General features: G+C 39.1%; 1 protein-coding gene across 1 annotated transcript in view; it reads right to left on the bottom strand.

Annotated features, from left to right (window-relative positions):
• Positions 1 to 19840, bottom strand: part of FBXO9 (F-box protein 9) — a 46381-nt gene extending 26541 nt beyond the window's left edge. Inside the window, exons 1-3 of the mRNA XM_015543551.1 lie at positions 19633 to 19840; positions 15738 to 15821; positions 855 to 1010 (exon numbers count right to left, since the gene is read on the bottom strand). Coding sequence (XP_015399037.1) covers positions 855 to 1010; positions 15738 to 15821; positions 19633 to 19635 — 243 coding nt within the window. The 5' untranslated portion in view covers positions 19636 to 19840. The remainder of the gene's footprint in view (positions 1 to 854; positions 1011 to 15737; positions 15822 to 19632) is intronic.
• Positions 19841 to 23033: the final 3193 nt, after the last annotated feature.

The following is a 23033-nucleotide window of genomic DNA, read 5'->3' as shown; positions in this document are numbered from 1 at the left end:
TGGTGGTTAAAGGAAGCTACACATGTAATAAAACTGCATAGAACTATTTACATACATACATACAAAGAAGTGCTTATAAATTTGAGAGGTCTGAATAAGCTCTGTGCATTGAACCAACGTCTATTTCCTAGTTTTTGATATTGTACTATAGCTATGTAAGATGTCGCCAACACGGGACCTCCCTATACCTGTTTCTGTAACTGTTTCAAAATAAAAAAACAAAACAAATATGGAAGTTTTTAGTTATCATGGTAATTTCAATTATTTACTGGCAAATCACTTGTAAGAAAAATTGATGTAAAGATGATAGCCTCTATGGAATAGGAAAAATGGAAAGCGTGCTGTGCCTAGTTCACGTAAGTAGCAGCATTCAAAATTTTTTCAGTGTGAGCACTTTCAAAATTTTCCAGAATAAGGAAATAATTAATGCATCATTATACATCTGTTCAACACAAATTTTAACAAAATACTGCATTAAGACCTTTGCAAAGGTATTAACATTTGAACAAGTTTTTTCTCTTTTAGTGCTTCTGCTAATAAATTCAGAGGCATCAATCTTTTAGAAACCAAATGGATCTCAGGGATCTATAAATTGCCAACGACAGTTCCACGAACATAGTGTACCTCCAGAAAGAAGCCCATGAATGGTGGTATCATCCAAAGTACCTAGAAGCAGAAGTGAAGGATGGACATACTGGTATACTTTCACACATGAGGAAAAGTTTTGTTATAATTATAAGTTATGTGCTTATTTCACCAGAATACAACTATAATGATCACTTGCTTAAGACCACGCAAATTCTCATGTGCAACTGGAAAAAAAGTTACTTTGTCACAATGTCCATAATACTTAACTTTTCTTCCTTTGCCAGTTCTTGCTTTCCTTTGGTGTCTGCTTTCAGTAAAGAGCCTTTTGCTGCTGCTCTACAAGGCCGAGTTTCTAAATTGCTAGAGCCTACACCTGGAGCAAGTTCAAACATCCACTGAGCTCGAAACATCTGGAGTTGTGCCTAAGGAAGGAAAAAGTACTTTAGGATTCATTAAGGAAGAGTAGCTTAGCTCTGAACAATTTATCAACAGGTCCAACATCAATTTCCATATAAATAATAGAAGACTAGAAAACATGGTCTTTTAAGTTACTAATATCCATTCGACACGTTATTTTCTAAGATAATGTTCTGCTTAAATCTTTAAAAAAATTATGAAGAGTCACCTAAGTTTGTCTATATAGGAAAAATCTAATGGTATCAGAAAACCAAATTCTGTTGAGCTGAAAAGAGAGGCCATCACCTAGGGGCTGAACTTAGAAGCTTTCAAACATTTGTTACCTGGAATACATCATCTACTAGATATGAAAAGTGCTGTTAAAAATTCTCTAGTTGAACCTAAAACCTTTCTTTCAATAGCCATTCTCTTTTTTAAAAAGGAACTATTTTCTCTTATATATGTAATAGGAATTTTTAAATACAGAAAAAAAGTGAAGTTCCCATTTGTGGTAGACTGCTGTGCTGCCCAGATCCCTTTAGGAATGAAGGCACTGATGAGCCCACCTGCTGGGACTAATACTGGGACTAATACAGAAACAGCCCCCAGCTAGCTGTCAGCCCTTTCAGGTATTGCCTCAGCAAGATTACACCCCTTCCCAGGCAATCCCTACCCAATGACTACCAATGGCTATTAAGTCTGAAAGGCTCTGGTTCCTCCATTCTGAGAACTACAGAATTGACTAAGGCCAATTCTTCCCTCCCTCTCCCTTCCATAGGTGTTGATCCCAAAAGCACTCCCCAGTAAACCTCCCTCATCATAATCTCCACCTTCAAGTCTGCTCTCTGGGAACCCAACTGGCAATGTCCCTCGTCCCAAAGAAGACCATTATCAACAGGACTGTGTATACTATTCCTAGTTTTTTTTGAAGAGGCATATATAAAATACATTTTTTTAAAATAATTTTTCTTGCCATTCTGTTTTAGTTCCCACCCTCCTACTTCTAACCCAAAACACATATACCTCTAACCTATAGAGTCTTTAGTAGCACTGAATGTCTATTAGATGACACATTTCATATAAGTTATCACAAAGTTTTAAATTCAGTAAGATATATTTATCTAATTACAATGAACATTTTTCTATTTCAGTGCACAAGGATTTACCCCATCCTTTTCAATGACTACAGTGTATTTCACTGTTTGAATTCACCATTACTTAACACAAGTGATGGATATTTATGGTTTTATTCAATTTTTTCATAAAACTGTCGTAAAAAAACATTTTTGTACATATGTATGTACTCAGTTTACTCATTATTTTCTTAAGATTAATTTTCTGCAATGTATGTTTTTCATTTTGTTCCATCTTGCTAGTCTGTCCCCCCAAAAAGTTGTAGCAGCTTATACATCATGTGCACTGGTTAAGTGTTCTCCAAGACTGAACAACAATGGGCATTGTTCACCAATCTGATTGTTTTAAGAAAACACCAGTGTAGATCCAATTTGTATTTTAAAAAGTATGAGACCAATAATCTCTTCAAATATTTAATAGCTATTTGTATTATTTTTCCATTAGCTATCCATTCATATCTATCTTGTGTCCCTCTTACTAATTTATAAGGATGTTCCATATACTGAGAGTGGGTATCAATCATCTGCCTATATGTGGTAAATAGTTTTTCTAGCTGATCATTTCTCTTGAATATATGTTTCTTCTACATATAGGTTTTAACTTTTAGGTGGTCAAATCCATCAATCTTTATAAGGTGATGGGTTTTGAGTTATGCCTTATATTTTGTTCTGTTTTTTTGTTTCTATTTTTAAGTAGGCTCCACACCCAGCATGAAGCCCAATGCAGGGCTGGAGCTCACAACCTTGAGATCAAGACCTGAGCTGAGATCAAGAGTCAGACACTTAACTGACTGAGCCACCCAGGCACCATGAGTTATGCCTTATTTTGAACACTTTAAACTCATAAATCAAACTATGTAACAGCAATTATTGTCATTTTCAACATGAGTACTCAGAATTTTCCAGAAGGAAATAATTAATGTATTATATATTTTGTTCAATGCAGAATATTATAAAATACTGCATTAAGATCCTTGCAAATGTTAACATTTGAACAAGTTTTCCTCTTTTGGGTTTCTGTTAATAAACTGAGAGGCCAAGTGAAACTCCAGGGTCCATAAATTACCAACAAGAGTTTCATGAAGATAGTGTACCTATAGGAAAGAAGCCCATGAGGAGTGGGGGTATCATCCAAAGTACCTAGAAGTAGCAGTAAGGGATGGATAAACTGGTTCTGCTGTTTGTGGACGATGGTAAGTGGGAGGATCCTGAGCTCACCTCCTCTAATGGACACACCAAGACAACAAGTATATCTACTGCAATTAATTCTAAAAATGACCTGAAGATGCAGAACAGATCTTCCACAGCTAGTTGGAGAGAAGGACACATTGAAAAGGGTAGGAAGAACAGAGACACAGTTGGAAACCAAATCCCCAGGGTAATTAACCTCTAACAGGAGGGATATCGCAAACACAGAGGAGCAAGGGGATCACCCCACAGCAAGCACTCCCAGCCCTGGGAAGATGAGTCCTCATAACATCTGGCTTTAAAAATCCTGAGGCCTAACTCCTGGAGAGTTAAGAGAACTACTGGATGAGTCTCCACCCTTAAAGGGCCAGCACACTAAAAACCCTACCAGCAAATCGCACAGAAGCAGCACTTTGAAAGTGCCTAGGGTATGCATGAAAGTATTTATTAATTAATGCCAGGACATGTGCCAAAGATGCAGGTACCTGCAGGAGAGTTCTCCTGGAACAAAAGTGCTAATGGGTGCCATTTTTCTTCCCTCCCCCAGTCTGAAGAGCTAGAGACATGCAAGAAGCAAATTCTAACACTATCCGTCTCCCTTGCTAACACTTGTGTGCCCGGCAGCTGCATTTCCCTGTAGACCTCCCGTCGAAAATAGTTACATTTTTCTCCCGTTGAAAATAGCTACAGCCAGCAGGCAGCCCTGGGCAGGACCAGCACCCCTCCAAAGCGACTCCTTTCGTGGGAATGGAGGGAGATACCCCACAAAAATAACACTTCAATTCCTGCAGCCAGGATCTTAGCTGGCTGTGCTGCGAGAAGCCGTGCCCTTTGGTGTGCCTGCAGCTGTCAGTAGCAGTTAATTGCAGACAGCCAACATGAGGACTGACTCCACCAACTGTAAAGTCTATAGCAGCTACAGTCGGGCATCTAACAGCACCAAGAGCAAAACCCGTCCAGTGCACCTATAGCAAACAGCAGATTACTGAAACCAGCTGGACCTGGAACACTCCAACCTATCAGTATGCCCATATCAATCACAGCTCAGCCACAACAGGAGGGCACAAACAGCCCACACAGAGGACACTCATGGGACTGCCTGGTTCTGGTGACCAGGGGATTGAGCTACAGAGCATCTCAGAACCTCTTCTATACAAGGCCACTACTTTAATGTTTTTTTTTTTCAGAGAGAGAGAAAGAGAGCGCACGCGCGCGCGCGCGCACACACACACACACACACACACACACACACACACACACACACACACACAAGCAGGGGACGGGCAGAGAGAGGGAAACAGAGGATCCAAAGCAGGCTCTGAGCTGTCAGCACAGAGCCAGACACAGGGGTTTAAGCCCGCGAATTGCGAGATCATGACCTAAGGCAAAGTTGGATGCTCAACCGACTGAGCCACTCAGACTTCCCAAGGCCACTACTTCAAGACTAGGACATGTAGCTGACCTACCTAACACAGAGAAACAGAGACAAAACGAGGAGACAGAGAAAAATGTCCCAAATGAAAGAACAAGACAAAAATCACCAAAAAAAAGAGCTAAATGAAACCAAGATAAGCAATATGCCTAATAAAGAGTTCAAAGTAATGGTCATAAAGATACTCAACAGGGGCACCTCAACTAAGCGTCCGACTTCAACTCAGGTCATGATCTCACAGCTTGTGAGTTTAAGCCTCGCGCTGGGCTCTGTGCTGACAGCTCAGAGCCTAGAGCCTGCTTTGGATTCCGTCTCTGTCTCTCTCTGTCCCTCCCCTGCCCATGCACCATCTATCTGTCTGTCTCTCTCTCATATAAATACTTAGAAAATAAATAAATAAAGATACTCAACAGACTTATAAGTGTATGAACTCAGTGAGAACTTCAACCAAGAGATAGAAAATATAAAAAAGAATGAATCAGGGGTGCCTGGATGGCTCAGTCGGTTAAGCGTCCGACTTCAGCTCAGGACATGATTTCATGGTTCATGGGTTTGAGCCCTGCAGTGGGCTCTCTGCTGTCAGTGCAGAGCCTACTTCGGATCCTCTGCCTTCCTCTCTCTCTGTAGCCCCCACTGCTTGCGTGCGCTCTCTCAAAAATAAATAAACATTAAAAAAAAAAAAAGAACCAAAAAGAGCTGAAAAACTCAGTAACTGAAATGCAAAATACATTAGAGGGAATAGCAGATTAGAGGACACAGAAGAATGGGTCAGTGATGTAATGAAAAGCAACCAAGCCAAACGGAAAAAAAGAGAAATATTAAAAAATGAGAATAGTTAAGGGACCTTTGTAACATCATCAAGTGTAACATTATTTGCATTATAGGGGTCCCAGAAGGAGACAGAGAGACACAAAACTTACGTGAAGAATAATAGCTGAAAAGTTCCCGAATCTGGAATGGGAAACAGATATCCAAGTCGAGAAAGCACATATTGCCCCAACAAGATGAACCCAAGGAGGTCCACACAAAGACACATATTAAAAACGGCAAAAAGTAATGATGAAGAGAGAATCTTAAAAACATCAAAACAAAACAGTTACATACAAGAGAAACCCCATAAGGTTATCAACTGATTTTTCAGCAGAAACTTTACTAGAGGCTAGAAGGGAGTGGTATGCTCTATTCAAAGTGCTGAAAGCAGGGGGGCCTGGGTGGCTCAGTCAATTAAGCCTCCAGCTCTTGATTTTGGCTCAAGTCATGATCTTGTGGTCATGAGATTGAGCCTCTTATCAGGCTCTGCACTGGGTGTAGAGTCTTCTCGAGATTCTCTCTCTCTCACTCGTCCTTTGCCTCTCCTGCACTCGTGCTCTCTCTCAAAAAAATAAAAAAATTAATTAATTAATTAAAAATTTTTAAAAAAAGTGCTAAAAGGGAAAAACCTACAACCAAGAATACTCTACTCAGCAAGGCTATTACTCAGAATAGAAGAGATAAAGAGTTTTCCAGACCAAAAAAAGAGTTAAAGAAATTCATCACCACTAAACCAGCCTTACAACAAATGTTAAAGAGAATCCTTTAAGTGAAAAGGAAAGGCCATAACTAGAAGATACTGATAGAAAAAAAATGCACCAGTAAAAGCAAACATAGTTAAGGCAGTAGATGAATCACTTATGAAGCCAGAATGGAGGTTAAACAATAAAAGTGATAAAATCAATCGTACCTATAAAAAAAATTAGTCATGGGATACACAAACTAAAAAGATGTAAAATATGGCATCATATGCAAAAAGCAGGGGACAGGGAATGAAGATTTAGTGCTTTTAGAAAGTGTTTGAACTTGGGGGGCCTGGGTGGCTCAGTCGGTTAAGGATCTGACTTTGGCTCAGGTCATGATCTTGCGGTTTGTGAATTCGAGCCCAACGTCAGGCTCTTTGCTGACAGTCACAGCCTGCAGCCGGCTTCAGATGCTGTGTCTCTCCCTCTCTCTACCCCTCCCATGCTTATGCTCTCTCTGTCTCTCAATAATAAATAAATATTAAAAAAATAATAATAATTTTTTAAGTATTTGAATTTATATAACTATCAATTTAATATAGACTGGCACAAACATAGGATATGATATACAAACCCCCTGGTAACCACAAATGAAAAAACCATAATAGACACACAAAAAATAAAGAGTAAGGAATCCAAACATAACATTAAAGAAAGCCATCAATCACAAGAGAGCAAGAAAACAGGAAAAAAGAGAGAAAATACAAAAACCCCAAAACAATTAACAAAATGGCAATAAGAATATACCTAACAACAAGTACTTTAAATGTAAATGGACTAAATGCTCTACCGAAAATACAGGGTGGTGAATGGTAAAAGACCCACCACCTATATGCTGCCTACAAGAGACTGACTTACAAGAGACTCACTTCAGAGTCTGGAAGATGGCAGCAGAGTGGGAGGACTCTAGGATCACCTCATCCCACAAATACAACTAGATAACTATCAAATCATCCTAAATACTCCAGAAATTGAGCCGAAGACTGGCAGAACAAGCTCCACAACTATGAAGAAGAAGCCACACAGAAGAAAGTAGGAAGTGCTACAGACACAGTGTGGAAGATAAACAGATGGTGGCCACTGCAGTGGGGAGGGAGCCCCGGTTGTGGAGAAGGGCAAGAGGCAGAGTAACAAACAGGGGAGAGCACAGAGTGGACACCTACTACCTAACTTGCTTATACCAAACCCCAGCACCCCATGCTCCAGAGAAATGGGTTCAAAATCAAATGGCCATCAACTTAATATAGACTGCTATATGCAGAAGAGGTTATAAACAAACCTAATGGTAATCAAAGATCAAAAACCACTAATAAATATATAAAGAATAAAGAGAAAGAAATCTAATGTATCATTAAGAAAACCAACAAACCATCAGACAGACAAAAAAGGATCTGAAAAAAATCTTCAGAAACCACCAAAGAAAATATAAAATGGCAATAAATACTTATCAATAATTACTTTGAATGTAATAAACACTCCAATCAAAATGCACAGGGTGACAGAATGGATAAAAAAACTAGACCCATCAATATGCTGCCTACAAGAGATGCATTTGACACCTAAAGACACCTGCAGATTAAAAGCGAGGGGATGGAGAAACATCTATCATGCTAACAAACGTCAAAAGAAAGCTGGAGTAGCAATACTTCTGTAGGACAAAGTAGACATTAAAACAAAGACTATCACAACAGCAAAAGACGGACAGTGCATAATATTAAAGGGAGAATCCAAAAAGAAGATATAACAATTGTAAATATCTATGCACCCAATGCAGAAGCACCCAAATACATAAAACAGATAATAACAAACATAAAGGAACGAATCAATAATAGAATACTAGGAAGGGACTTTAACACTCCATTTACACCAATGGACAGATTTAAACAGAAAATCAAAAAGATGGTTTTGAATGACACACTGGAACAGATAGACTTAACAGATATACCCTAATATTCCATCCTAAAACAGCAGAATACAGATTCTTTTCAAGTGCACAAGGAACATTTTCTGGAAAGATCACATATTAGCCCACAAGACTCAACAAATGCAAGAAGAGTGAAGCCATGCTGTTTCTGACCATAACACTACGAAACTAGAAGTCAACCACAAGAAAAAATCTGGAAAGACCAAAATACAGGGAGGTTAAATAACATAATACCAAACAATGAATGAATCAACCTGGAAATAAAAGAAGAAATTAAAAAGTATATGGAAACAAATGAAAATTAAAACACAACAGTCCAAAACCTTTGGAAAACAGCAAAAACAGTTCTAAGAGGGAAGTTTATAGCAATACAGGTCACCTCAAGATCTCAAATAAACAACCCAACCTTATACATAAAGGAGCTAGAAAAAGAACAAACAAAACCTAAAACCAGAAGGAAGGAAATAATAAAGATTAAAGCAGAAATAAATGTTATAGAAACTAAAAAAAATAGAACAGATCAATGAAACCAAGAGCTGCTTCTTTGAAAACAAAATCCATACAGTTGATAAACCTGTAGCCAGACTTATCAAAGAGAGAGAAACAGAGAGAAAGGACTCAAATAAATACAACTGCAAATTGAAGGAAAGCTGAAAGAAATTTAATCAGTAATGAAAACCTTTCAACAAAAGTCCCAGAGCAGATGGCTTCATAGGCAAATTCTACCAAACATTTAAAGAAGAGTTAATATCCATCCTTCTCAAACTGTTCCAAAAAATAGAAGAGGAAGAAAAACTTCCAAATTCATTCTATGAGACCAGCATTACCCTGATAACACCACCACTAAAAAAGAGAAGTACAGGCCAATATCCCTGATGAACATAGATGCAAAAATCCTCAACAAAATACTAGCAAACTGAATCCAACAATACATTTAAAAAAAATAATTCACCATGATCAAGTAGCATTTAATTCTGGGTTGCAAGCGTGGTTTAATACTTGCAAGTCAATCAACATAATACATAATATCAATAAGAACCATGTAATCATTTCAATTGATGCAGAAAAAGCATTTGACAAAGTACCACACCCATTCATGATAAAAACCCCAACAAAATAGGTATAGAGGGAACATACATCAACATAATAAAGGCCATATATTTAAAACGCACAGCTATATGTATATGGTCAACTGATCTTTGACAAAGCAGGAAAGAATAGCCAATGGGAAAAAGACTCTTCAATAAATGGTTTTGGGAAAACTGGACAGCAACATGCAAAAGAATGAAAATGGACCACTTTCTTACATCATACACAAAAATAAATTCAGAATAAAGACCTAATGTGAGACCAAAACCATAAAAACCCTAGAAAAGAGCACAGACAGTAATTTCTCTGACACTGGCCATAGCAACTTTTCTAGATAGGTCTCCTGAGGCAAGGGAAACAAAAGCAAAAATAAACTATTGGAAGACTCTGTCAAAATAAAAACCTGCACAGCAAAGGAAACAATCAAACTAAAAGGCAACCTACTGAATAGAGAAGATATCTGCAAATGACATGTTTGATTAAGGGCAAGTATCCAAAATCTATAAAGAACTGATACAATTCAACATCTAAAAACTAATCTAACTAAAAATGCGCAGAAGACATGAACAGACATTTTTCGAAAGACACACAAATGGCCAACAAACACATGAAAAGATGCTCAACGTCACTCATCATCAGGGAAATGCAAATCAAAACCACGATGAGATATCACCTCATACCTGTCAGAATGGCTCAAATCAACAACACAAGGTGTTGGCAAGGATGTGGAGAAAAAGGAATCCTCCTGCATTTCTGGTGGGAATACAAATTGGTATAGCCAATATGGAACACAGTATGCAGGTTCCTCAAAAAATTAAAAATATAACTACCCTATGATCCAGTAATTGCACTACTGGTTATTTAACCAAAGAATACAAAAGTACTAATTCAAAGGGACACATGCACCCCTATGTTTATAGAAGCATCATTTACAACAGCAAAGATATGGAAGTAGCCCAAGTGTCTATAGATAGATGAATGGATAAGGAAGAAGTGCCATATATATACAATGGAATGTTGTTCAGTCATAAAAAGAATGAAATCTTGCCATCTGCAATGACATGGGTAGAGCTGGAGAGTATAATGCCAAGCAAAATAAGTCAGTCAGAGAAAGACAAATGCGTGGAATTTAAGAAACAAATGAGCAAGGGGGGAAAAAAGAGAGGGAGACAAACCCATAGAGAACTCTGAATATACAAAATAAAGTGATGGTTAACTGTTAACTATAGAGAACTGATGGTTACCAGAAGGGAGGTGGGTGGGGCAGAGGTCTTGAGTACACTTGTCATATGGTGAGCAAAGGGTGATGTATGGAATGGTACACCCGAAACTAATATAACACTGTATGTTACCTTACTGGAATTAAAATAAAAACTGGGAAAAAAAAAAAAAAAAAAAAACCTATTTGTATTTTCCAAAGTTTACTTTATGTAATGGGACTAAACTGAGACTTTTTATGGGACTAAACCATAAAAAAAAAATTTATTCAGCTATGAAACTGGTGACAAAACATAGCAGCCAAGGTCCGAGAGCATTATCAGGTTTTAACTTTTGCATACAGTATTTAATGCACAGTAAATTTTTTTTGTAATTTGTGTGACAGAAATATTTAGAGATAAACCAATCAAATGTAGTTTTAGTCAGAAAAAAAAAAAAGACTTGCTTCAAATCTAACAACACATACAGACTGAAAGTGAAGACAGAAAAATATATACCATGTAAACAGAAGCAGAAAAAAAAGCAATGCTTGTATCAGACAAAATAGACTTTGAAATAAAGATCGCAGCAAGAGACAAAGACACTACATAATAGTGTAAAAGGGATAAAAGAATCACTCTACAAGGAGGACGTAACAATTATAAATACCTATGCACCCAATACAGGAGAACTTAAATACATAAAGCAAACATTAACAAAGAAAAAAATGGATGGTAACACAATAGTAGGAGACATGAAAAATTCATTTATACCAATGGACAAATCATCCAGACAGAAAATCAGTAAGAAAACCAACAAAAATCTATCAACACACTAGACCAGATGGATGTAACAAATATACACAGAATGTTCCAACCAAAATCAACAGAATACACGTTTTTCAAGTGTAAATGAAACATTCTCCAGGACAGAGGACATGTTAGGCCACAAAACAAGTCCCAATTTTAAAAGTTTGAGATGGTTACCAGAGAGGAGGCGAGTGAGAGGATGGGTGAAACAGGTGATGGGGATTAAGGAGTGCACCTGCTGTAATGAGCATCGGGTAATGTATAGAATTGAATCACTATATTGTACACCGGAAAACTATTACTGTATGTTAGAATTAAAAAACTAAAAAGTTTGAGATCATATCAAGCATCTTCTCTGATCACAACACTATGAAACTAGAAATCCATTAGAAGGAAAACACTGGGCAAACTACAAACACACAAAACGGCTAAATAACACCTTACTAGACAACCAATAAATCAACAAAGAAATCAAAGGGGAAATAAAAAAAATACATGGAGACAAATGCAAATGGAAAACACAATGGTCCAAATTCTTTGGGATGCAGTGAAAGTAGTTCTAAGAGGAAAATTCACAGTGATACAGGCTTACTTCAAGAAACAAGAAAAATCTCAAACAATCTAACCTTACATGTAAAGGAACTAGGAGAACAAAGCCCAAAGCCAGTACAAAGGAGGATATAATAAAGATCAGAGCAGACATAAATGAAATAGAGACTTAAAAAACAATAGAAATGATCAATGAAACCAAGAGCTGGTCCTTTGGGAAAAAAAAAAAAGCGAGCAAGAGAGGGATAAACATTTAGCCAAACCCAAAAAGACACAAAGAGTCGTCAAGTAAGTAAATGCACAAAAGGAGAAGATATTACAACTGACACCACAGAAATACAAAGAATTCCAAGACAATATTTGAAAAGGCATATGCCAACAAATGGACAACATAGAAGAAATGGATAAATTCCTAGAAACATATAATCCTCCAAAACTGAATCAAGAATAGAAAATTTGAACAGATCAAATACCTTAACAAAATTGAACTGGTAATCAAAACACTCCAATGAACAAAAGTCCAGGACTAGATGACTTCACAGGTGAGTTCTAGCAAACATTTAAAGAAGAGTTAATAGTCTTCTCAAACCATTTCAAAAAACAAAGAGGAAGGAAAACTTCCAAATTTATTCTACAAGGCCAGCATTACCCTGATACCAAAACCAGACAAAGACACCATCTCTGATGACCATAGATGTACAAATCCTCAACAAAATATTAACAAACTGAATTCAGTAATACATTGAAAGGATCATTCACCACAATCAAGTGGAATTTATTCCAGGAATGCAAGCGTGGTTCAATATATGCCAATCAATCAATGTGAAACTTTACCCTAACAGGTATAAAAACCATATGATCATCTCAACAGATGCAGAAAAAACATTTGACTAAATTCAATATCCATTCATGATAAAAACTCAAGTGGGTTTAGAAGGAAGATATCTCAACATAAAAAAGGTCATATATGACAAACCCACAGCTAATATCATACTCAACGGTGAAAAACTGAAAGATTTTCCTTTAAAGGAAAATCAGGAACAGGACAAGGACACCCACTCACCACTTTTACTCAACATAATACTGGAAGTGCTAGTGGCAGCAATCAGACAAGAAATAAAAGGCATCCAGACTGGTAAGGAAGTAAAAAACTGTCACTATTTCCAGATACATATAGAAAATCCTAAGACTCCACAAAAAATTTTTTTTGAAAAATGAATTCAGTAAAGCTGCCGGACACAAAACGAATATACAGAAATCTGTCACATTTCTGTACACTGAGAACAAAGTAGTAGAAAGAGAAATTAAGAAAATAATCCTAAATGGGATTATTATCATTAATTGACAGAATACTAGGAATAAATTTAATCAAGGAGGTGAAAGAGCTATACTTTAAATTTTTTTTTAATGTTTATTTTTGAGACAGAGAGAGACAGAGCATGAACGGGGGAGGGGCAGAGAGAGAGGGAGACACAGAATCTGAAACAGGCTCCAGGCTCTGAGCGGTCAGCACAGAGCCCGACGCAGGGCTCGAACTCACGGACTGTGAGATCATGACCTGAGCCGAAGTCGGACGCTTAACCGACTGAGCCACCCAGGCGCCCCAGAAAGAGCTATACTTTAAAAACTGTAAGACATTGATGAAAAAAATGGAAAACAACACACATAACTGGAAAGATATCCCATGCTTGCATAAAGAATTAATATTGTTAAAGTGTCCATACTACCCAAATCAAATCTACAGATTCAATGCAATCCCTATCAAAATACTAACAGTAGTTTTCACAGAACTAGTACAAATAATCTCAAGATTTGTATGGAACCACAAAGACCCTAAGGAGCCAAAGCAATCTTGAGAAAGAACAAAGCTGGAAGTTATCACAACTCCGAATTTCAAGATATACTACAAAGCTACAGTAATCAAAACAGTATGGTACTGGAACAAAAATACACATAAAGATCAAAAGAACAAAGAGCACAGAAATAAACCCACACTTATATGGTTAATTAATCTACAAGAAAGGAGGCAAGAATACACAATGGGGGAAAGACAGTCTCTGTAATAAATGGTGCCAGGAAAACTGGACAGCTACATGCAAAAGAATGAAAGTGGACCACCTTCTTACACCATACACTAAAATAAAATCAACATGAATTAAAGACCTAAATGTAGGTCCTGAAACCATAATAGTCCTAGAAGAAAACATAGGGAGTAATCTCTTGGACACTGGTCTCAGCAACATATATATGCATATGTCTCCTCAGGCAAGGGAAACAAAAGCAAAAATAAACTATTGGGACTACATCAAAATAAAAAGCTTTGCGCAGCAAAGGAAATCATCAACAAAACAAAAAAGGAATCTGCTGAATGGGAAAAGACATTTGCAGATGATAATCCAAAATATATAAAGAATTTATACAACTCAATAATAAATAATCCTATTTATAATGGTCAGAGGACCTGAATAGACATTTTTCTAAAAAAGACAATAGCCAAGAGACTCATGGAAAGATGTTCAACCTCACTAATCATCAGGGAAATGCAAATCAAAATCACAGTGAGATACTGCCCTACCCTTGTCAAAATGGCTAGAATCAAAAAAAGATAAGGAATAACAAGCACTGGCTAAGATGAGGAGAAAAGGGCACCTTTGTGGTGGGAATGTAAATTGTACCAACCACTGTGGCAAACAGCATGGAAGTTTCTCAAAAAATTAAAAATTGAAATAGTGTAACAGTCCAGTAATTCCACTACTGGTTATTTATCCAAAGAAAACAAAAACACTAATTTGAAAAGACATATGTACTTAAAAAGAAAAGTTAAAAAATAAATAGATAAGATATATGTACCTCTATGTTTATTCCAGCATTATTTGCAATAGCCAAGAAAGGGAAGTAATCTAAAGTATCTAGTGATAGACAAATGGATAAAGAAGATATGGGGTATGTGTGTGTCTATGTGTGTGTGTATACATACATACACAATGGAATATTAATCATAAAAAAAGAATGCGATCTTGCTATTTCTTTTAAAAAAAAAATTTTTTTTTTAATGTTTATTTATTTTTGAGACAGAGACAGAGCATGAACGGGGGAGGGCCACAGAGAGAGGGAGACACAGAATCCGAAGCAGGCTCCAGGCTCTGAGCTGTCAGCACAGAGCCCGACGCGGGGCTCAAACTCACGGACCGTGAGATCATGACCTGAGCCGAAGTCGGACGCTTAACCGACTGAGCCACCCAGGTGCCCAGCGATCTTGCTATTTCTGACAACATGAAATGGACCTAGGGAGTATAATGCTAAAAGAAATCACAGAAAGATAAATACTATATGATTTCACTTATATGTAGAATCTAAAAACAAAACAAATGAAAAGACAAGCAAACAAAGCACAGAAACAGATTCATAAATACAGAAAAGAAACTGGTGGTTGGCAAAGGAGACATGGGACAATGGGTGAAATGGGGATTTAGTACAAACTTCCAGGGTTGCCTGGCTGGCTTTGTTGGTAGAGCATGAGACTCCTGATCTGGGGGTTGTAAATTCATGCCCCACACTGGGTATGGAGATTACTTAAAAATAAAATCTTAAAAAAAGAAAAAACAGAAGTACAAACTTCCAGTTAAAAAATAAGACACAGAGATGAAAAGTACAGTATAGGAAATACAGCCAATAATACTGCAACAACATATGGTGATAAATGATTTAAAAAAAAAATCTGTAAGATAGCTTTAATTTGCTTATTCTGTAAACCAGTACGAAGGTACAGTTAAATTCAATGCAAATAAAAACCGATATATCTTTGTAAGCATGACCAATTTTTGCTCATGTATGGAAAGTAATGGAATAAGAATTAAATATACACTTGAAGAAACATGCCTGCAGATCTGTTTCAGCAGGGCTTTCATTTTCATCATCTCCTGCTCTGACAGTATCAGAATGACAATCTTCCTCAGCTTCTGCCTGAAGGGGAAAACAAAATAATCATCAGGAATATGCAAACATCAGTTTCCCTTTGTAATCCACATCTCCTTGAGCTACTTGCCCAGTGAAATATTTAGTTGCTTCTCTCTCATCTCCTTCACAGTTAAGTTTAATGATTCCAGTAGAATAAAATTCCATACTTTTTTTTTTTTTTTAACAGTGCAGAATAAACAACTTTACTGGACTCCAGTTAAAATGTTATGGTAGATGATTTAAAACAGCTCTGCTTCAGAAAATAACATTTAGTTGTAGCATAGAGTTCAGCAAATAGTTTTCTTTTCATCCAGCACTTTTAGTCCATAGGTAGACGCCCTTCCTTTTACACCACTGGCATGTTACTAATATGTGAATGCGACTTTTCTCTTATTTTAAATGTCCTGGGAAAGGTCATTAATTAAAGACATGTAATAGTGAATGTTTCTGTAAAGAAGCCTGTTCTGTCTTATAAACCCAGATTTATATATACTGGATTGATTTAAGTGGAAAAAAAAATGGGCTGGAATTACTGTGCAATGGTTTGGGGCTTAACAAAGGTCTCAGGTCAGTTTCCTTGCATTTTATCCTTTTATTCTCAATATGTGTTTGCTAAGTTAAACTGAATCCTACTTTCCAGTGAAAATGAAATGCTTCCTCAGTTCAGTCTGTTAGCTAACAGGCTCAGTAGCAAATGGGACTTGCTCAACACTTCATGTGTTCAGTCCCACAATGTGGTAATAGGGGAAATGACCAGAGGATTAGAAATTAGAATAAAACCTACTTAATTTCACTTGTTTCCAAGATGCAAGCTTTATAATTGTAAATTTTCACTGTAATTTGTTTCTAGGACAAAACACATTAACACGAATTTTTGAACTTGGCAACCTGACAGACTTGTACTACTTTACAGCACAACATAAATAAGCCTCATTTCATATCTTATCTCTGGCAACCAGACTCAAAGCAGAGGTGACTTTAAGACTTGAACTAGTTAGTATATTGGAAAGTGCTGGGCACACCGCAAAGGATAAATTAACGAAGATATCAATCAAAGAGGCCAAGATTCTGAATTAATTTCCAGAAAAATGGAAAATGGAAGCATTAATGTATTATCAAATATATTTTTTGGTCTCTTTAAGCTGGGAGCTTTTGTACTAATAGGAAAACCCATAATGAAGGACTTTGAATTTTTTTTTGAATTTAAAAAAATATTTTTATTTATTTTTTAAATTTACTTATTTTGAGAGAGACCGTGCAAGTGGGAAGGGACAGAGAAGGAGACAGCAAGGATTCCAGGCAGGCTCTGTGCTGCCAATACAGAGCCAAATGCAGGGCTTAAACTGAAGAAACTGTGAGATCATGACCTGAGGAGAACCAAGAGTCAGACACTTAACTGATTGAGCTACCCAGGTACCCCAGGACTTTGAATTTATAGACCCCATTGAGGAGCATCTTTCTATCCTTAAATAAGAGGCTGCTTTGTTACTGTAAACACTAAGTGCAGCTAATGGGAGGGGACCTGAGCTCCCTCTGACATCCTCTTAGTACCTCAGCCTTCTAACTCTGGCCTAGCAGTCTTACTAAAGTGACTTCATTCCAGAGCTTCCCCTGCTCTCTCCAGCTCCATGCTCTTGCACATGCTGCTTGCTCTCTCCATATGGAATAACTTCTTCCTCACTTGGTAACTTCTCATCCTTCAAGGTTCAGTTCAGGGATCATCCCAGTAAGTCTAATCATTTGAACTGCCTTTGTTTCCCTACAACATTCATGCTTGTATCATAGCTTTTAACAGCTGTATTGAGATTATTTTTGTCTCTTTGCTAGAGTCAGTGCATTGGGAACAGGATCAGTCGTATTAGTAACCTTAGAGGGCCAAACACATTGCTTAAGTTGTAGAAAAAGCCTGTCCAGGTTTCACCTTTCACATCTGTGAAGAGAGGGTTGTTGGATTTGATAACCTCTGAGGTACTTTTTCATATGTGACATTTTATGATTAATAGTTTACCATAAATCGGGGCACCTGGGTGGCTCAGTTGGTTGGCCGTCTGACTTTGGCTCAGGTCATGATCTCACAGTCCATGAGTTCGAGCCCCACATCAGGCTCTGTGCTGACACCTCAGAGCCTGGAGCCTGCTTCAGATTCTGTGTCCCTCTCTTGCTCTGCCCTTCTCTCACTAGTGCTCGGTCTCTCTAAAAATGAATAAACAGTAAAAATAAATAAATAAAAATTTTTACCATAAATCACCTTACAGGTCTGGTTATATTGGAGATCTAGTATTCGTTGGGGTCTAGCACCAATAGGAGCTCAAAAAAAATTGTTTGAATTAACAAAAAATGTCATGTGGACATACAGAGCATGTCTAAAGAATGAGGAAAAGAAACAGGAAATCTTTAATACAGAAAGCATCTTCTCCCCTGAGTTCCTGCTTTGTTCTTGAATTCCAGTCCTTTATTACTTTGATATTGACAGTATGATGACTATCAAATTTGGGGTTTTACTACATTTTGTCAACTCAAATACTACTTAAGTAGGTCCCCAGCTGTCACCCAGAGATTTTCATTTTATTTTTCATAATTGAATCGAGCTAAACATCACCTTTGACTTGAGTTGCTTATGTCTTCATCATTTTACTCCTGTTTTGCAGATGGGATTAATGAAATATAAAAAGTTAAGTGCTTGGGGCGCCTGGGGGCTCAGTTGGTTGGGTGTCCGACTTCCGCTCAGGGCGTGATCTCACGGTCCGTGAGTTTGAGCCCCGCGTCGGGCTCTGTGCTGACAGCTCAGAGCCTGGAGCCTGCTTCAGATTCTGTGTCTCCCTCTCTCTCTATCCCTCCCCTGCTCACACTGTCTCTCTCTCAAAAATAAATAAACATTAAAAAAAAAAAAAAAAAAGTTAAGTGCTTAATCCTGGTCGGTCAGAGAACTATTCTGAAAGCTTAAGGGCGTAATCAATTACTGCTTTTTCTATCATTCTGGTTAATTTAACAAAATAAATTCACCCATCCATTTATTTAATAAAACATCTGAGTGTCAGCTCATTGGTTTAGTATCATTTCACACCTGATTCATTCAATCCTAGTTAGTCTCTCAGATGGAAAATGTACTCAAAGCCAAAGAAAGGCAGTTCAGGATAGAGACTACACATTCCAGCATGCAACAGTCCCATGGAATTTGCGTTGTCAATTTCTGGAGCTTAAGCCAGTCTCTCCATTTGGACCGCACTGACGCTGCTCAGGCCCTCACCGCTACGAAGAGAGACATAATCTCTCTGAACCCACACCGCCAGGACCGCCTGCCAACATCCTACCCATGGCACTTGATGCGTCACGGGGCAGGTGCGTCCTAAACCCAGGACTCCTTAAAGGACCTGAACGGCTTCTCCGTGGGTACTGCTTGCCGGAGGGGTAACAATCAACAAGTTGTCTCCGTTTCCCAAGGTTCCCTCAGCCAATTTCAGATGCTGCAACGGCTCACCTGAACCTACCCTCACTGCTTTTGATAAAATCCCTCGAGGGGCACATCCTGAGCAAACCAAAAAGAGTCATTCTTTTCTGTTGTCCTGCAAACCCGCTCTTTCTCACACCGGATCCCGGCTGCGGGGGTTCAAGCAGGAGGGAACGCAAGGGAGCGGTCGGGGATGGTACCCGCTCCACTCCCTCTCAGGCCAAAGGCCCCACAATGGGTGGCGGCCGAGCAGCTCCTACTCCTCCCAGTCTCCACTTCCCGCTCTCTCGGGGCTCCTCCCAGGCCTAGCCCCTCCTTCACACCGCACTCCCACCTCGCAGTGTCCCTGCGAGCCCCCTCCCGGGTTACCATGCTGGCGAGGCGGCCGGCCGCCGTCGAGGGGCTCTCCGCACCCCCTCTGCACCGCTCCCCCGAGGAGGTGTGCTGGGTGTCCGGGTGTCTACTCCTGTCCGTCTGCTTCAACAGGGCTTAGCAGAGTTCTCGGTCGGAGAAGCGCACCAGGCAGCGGCAGTAACTGCGGGCCCGGCGTACGGCAGCCATCTTCGCAGGGCAGGGGGCCAGATCCGGGCGCGCTAGAGCGACGGCCGGGAACTCGCGGAGCGGAGGGACGCCCGCTGCCAGCGGAGGCCGAGGACCAAGCGAGCACCAGAGCGTCGACGCTGCTGAAAACCCCGGACGCCGCGGAGGAGCTGCCCCCTCTACTGCGGAAACCTGTGCGGACGCACCGAGCATGCGCAGTGCCGCTGCCGCTTGCGTGCGCCTCACGGCTCCCTGGCCTCGAGCGCGCTCCCTAGTGGAGGGGTAGGAGGTGTGCGCGCGGTCGCCTTGGCAGATCACCAATTTGCCGACTTCGAATTCAACCTATGTATTCGTCTCAGTGACCACTTATGCAAACTTGAACAAGCATTATATCAAAAATGTTTATAACTCAAATCTAGGGTTGAGACCCTAAGGTAAACATTCCTTCAGGAGCATCGAACTTCGTGCTCAGGAAAGTCGCTACACGCTTTTCGGGGACTCTGGTTCGAGTCCTACGCCAGGATTTCAGGGAAACGGAGAAACCCCACTGCAGTCACAGGCTGTTATAATGGCTAAACTTTTTGCAAGTACGTACTTGGAAGTTCAGGAAAAGATAAGCTTAGTATAGAAGCAGGGCGAAAGAATGCCACGGCAAGATTTGCCTTACTACAAGTGTCTCCGTTTGCATCCCATCATGCAAGAGGGGAGAAAGACGTTGAGACTCCTAAGGCCCTGAAACCCGAGTCCAGAGGAGACGGAGCCCGCAATGTACTCTGGGGTTTGTAGTCCGCTGTTCCGCGTAGAGCGCCGGAACTTATCCGCAATACGAGCCCCACCTCTTAAAGCCCAAACACCTGACTTTGTTTCCTCACAAGACACTCCTTCATCGGGCGATTTATTATTTTGCCGCACTTTACATTGTTTTAAATACGGAAGTTTGCATGCTTTGTAAAAACCTACACTCTTACAGCCCCTTACCTTCATTTGGCAAATGTCTAGTTTCTACTAGTTAGATAACTAACAGTTATCAGGTTTCCAAGAAGCTAGTTCAACGAACCCACAGTTTAAATCTCTTATCCATTATTTTATTCTGGAGATCTTAGACATGCAGTACATCTTTGGCAGAAAAATAGGGGCAAAAAAAGGGAGGGGGTGGCAGAATGGTGAGCTACAATAAGGAAGACCAACGGCTATCTTTTAATATTAGGATCTATCATCCTTTGGATGTGTAAGTTTTTATTTCCACCCTAAATCAGCTACCTAGAAAAAGTACCTTCATGTTTAACGAAGGCCAAAAATTGTAATAGTTTTTAATTTTTAAAGGAAACTTAAATCTTTTAAAGATGACTTTCTTCTCAATGACTTCTTTAAATTGATTTTGCAGTTTAAATAGGAAGGGGGGAGAGCAGATGTAAGGATTTGTAATCAGAGAAAGTGATATATGTGACTCATGAATGCAAAAGATTAGTTTCACAAATGAAAAATGAGGCATTGAAATATTTTCAGAACTAGTCTATTTCATCAAACATGATGAATGCTAATTTAAGATCTCTTGGTCAATTAATTCAGATTTCTATTCTAGCTAATAAATAAAGCTTAATAAAATATACCATTTGTAACGATAAATTAAGCAGCTATTTTATTAAAATGCTGTTGTTTCAGTTACTAAATTTTCTATTTTATATCAGTATCCACTGTATCCATTAGACCTCAGATTTGTATTATCTTATACTTACAGGGTTATAATTTTCCTGACCCAAACCATTTACTAGCTCAGTGGACCCTTGTTAAAGGTAGATCAAGACTGTCTCTCTTTTTTGCTGGGTAGACTTGCTTGGACAACTGAACTTGACTAAAACGGGTAATTTTAGGTATTTTAAAAATCACTTTTCATGGGAGCAGCATACAATTTGTTAGGCTACCCTTCTTAGCCCCCTATCTTTTCATTGATAATGACTTTCAATTTTCATTTGCCATATGGTTTGGGTATTATATAGGTAAACACAAAGATAGATAAGTGTTACACGTTTTCCAAGTGGCCAGTTGGGATAGGAAGTCTTGTATCTTGTGGGTTTTTCTTCAATAGGAGGAAGAAGAGAGAGGGATTCAGACCTTTGTTATAGATTCTATTAGGAAAAAAAAAAATGCCTTGAGTTCTTAGAATTCAAACATAAAAAGAGAAAATTGATATGAAGATGAGCTGGAGAATTTAAAACTCAGAGAAAGATCCACAATGTGTAAATGGGTTATTGCTGTATTGATTAAAATTGTGTTGCTCAGGGCAGTATGGTTCCCTGGACCAGCAGCATCAGCACCAGAATTCTGGGGATGAGCCCAGCAATCTGTTTTCACAAGCCTGCCAGGTGATTCTGATGCCTCCAACTAAAGTTGCTCCCTCCTGCAGTCGACTAGTTCTGAAAAATGTAAAGTCTTGGGGCAATTATGTAACTTTAAATTGGGAAGGGGGGAGGAGAAGGCTTGAAGCAGTTTCTTTTTTCAAGTCGCGTCAGAACCAGCCTTTATATGGATGACTTAAGGTAATGTCTACAATATAATTTATGACACAAGTGACTGTGTTTAACACACAAGTGTGTTAGATTACATATAACTAGTTACACGCAGAATACAATTGTTGTATGAATCATACCTAGTGTTTCCCACCTGGATAACAATCCAGTCTTTCAAAGTAAAGTTGTTAACCGTATAAAAGCTCTCCAAGTTCAAATGAATGCTAACAAGCAACCCGTTGCGTTTTTATTTCAAAACATTTTTTATTGATGTAAAGTATAATACAATCTTCCATCTTAACCATTTTGGAGTGTACATTTCAGTGGCACTGATTTCATTCACAATGTCGTGCATCCCCGGTTATGTTTTTTTAAACCGGGCAAACGTTTTCACCATGATTACCTGTAATGAAGTGTTCTCAGAACCTCTGTCCACGGCCTTCGTTTCTAAATCTTGATCCCTGATGCACAGACGTGCAACAAGGAGAGCGTGTGGAGCTGGGGGGGACGCACGGGTGGTCAGCGGACCGCAGGGATCCCTGGGCTTGGTCCGCCCCGGCGAGGAGCGCGGCGCGGCACCTCGGCGCCCCCGGGCTGCCTGGACGCGGCGGTGCAGGGACGCGCAGGGCCAGCGAGGGGAGCTGCAGGGTAACTTTTCCCAGGGAAAGCGGACGGTCGTCCCCACTAGAAGCCTTCCTGCCTTTTGTTTGTTTTCCAGCCGGA

This window comes from Panthera tigris, chromosome B2 (genome assembly GCF_018350195.1).
Source record: "Panthera tigris isolate Pti1 chromosome B2, P.tigris_Pti1_mat1.1, whole genome shotgun sequence".
NCBI lineage: Eukaryota > Metazoa > Chordata > Mammalia > Carnivora > Felidae > Panthera > Panthera tigris.
The sequence above is the reverse complement of the archived record's forward strand: the minus strand, read 5'-3'. Positions and strand labels throughout refer to the sequence as shown.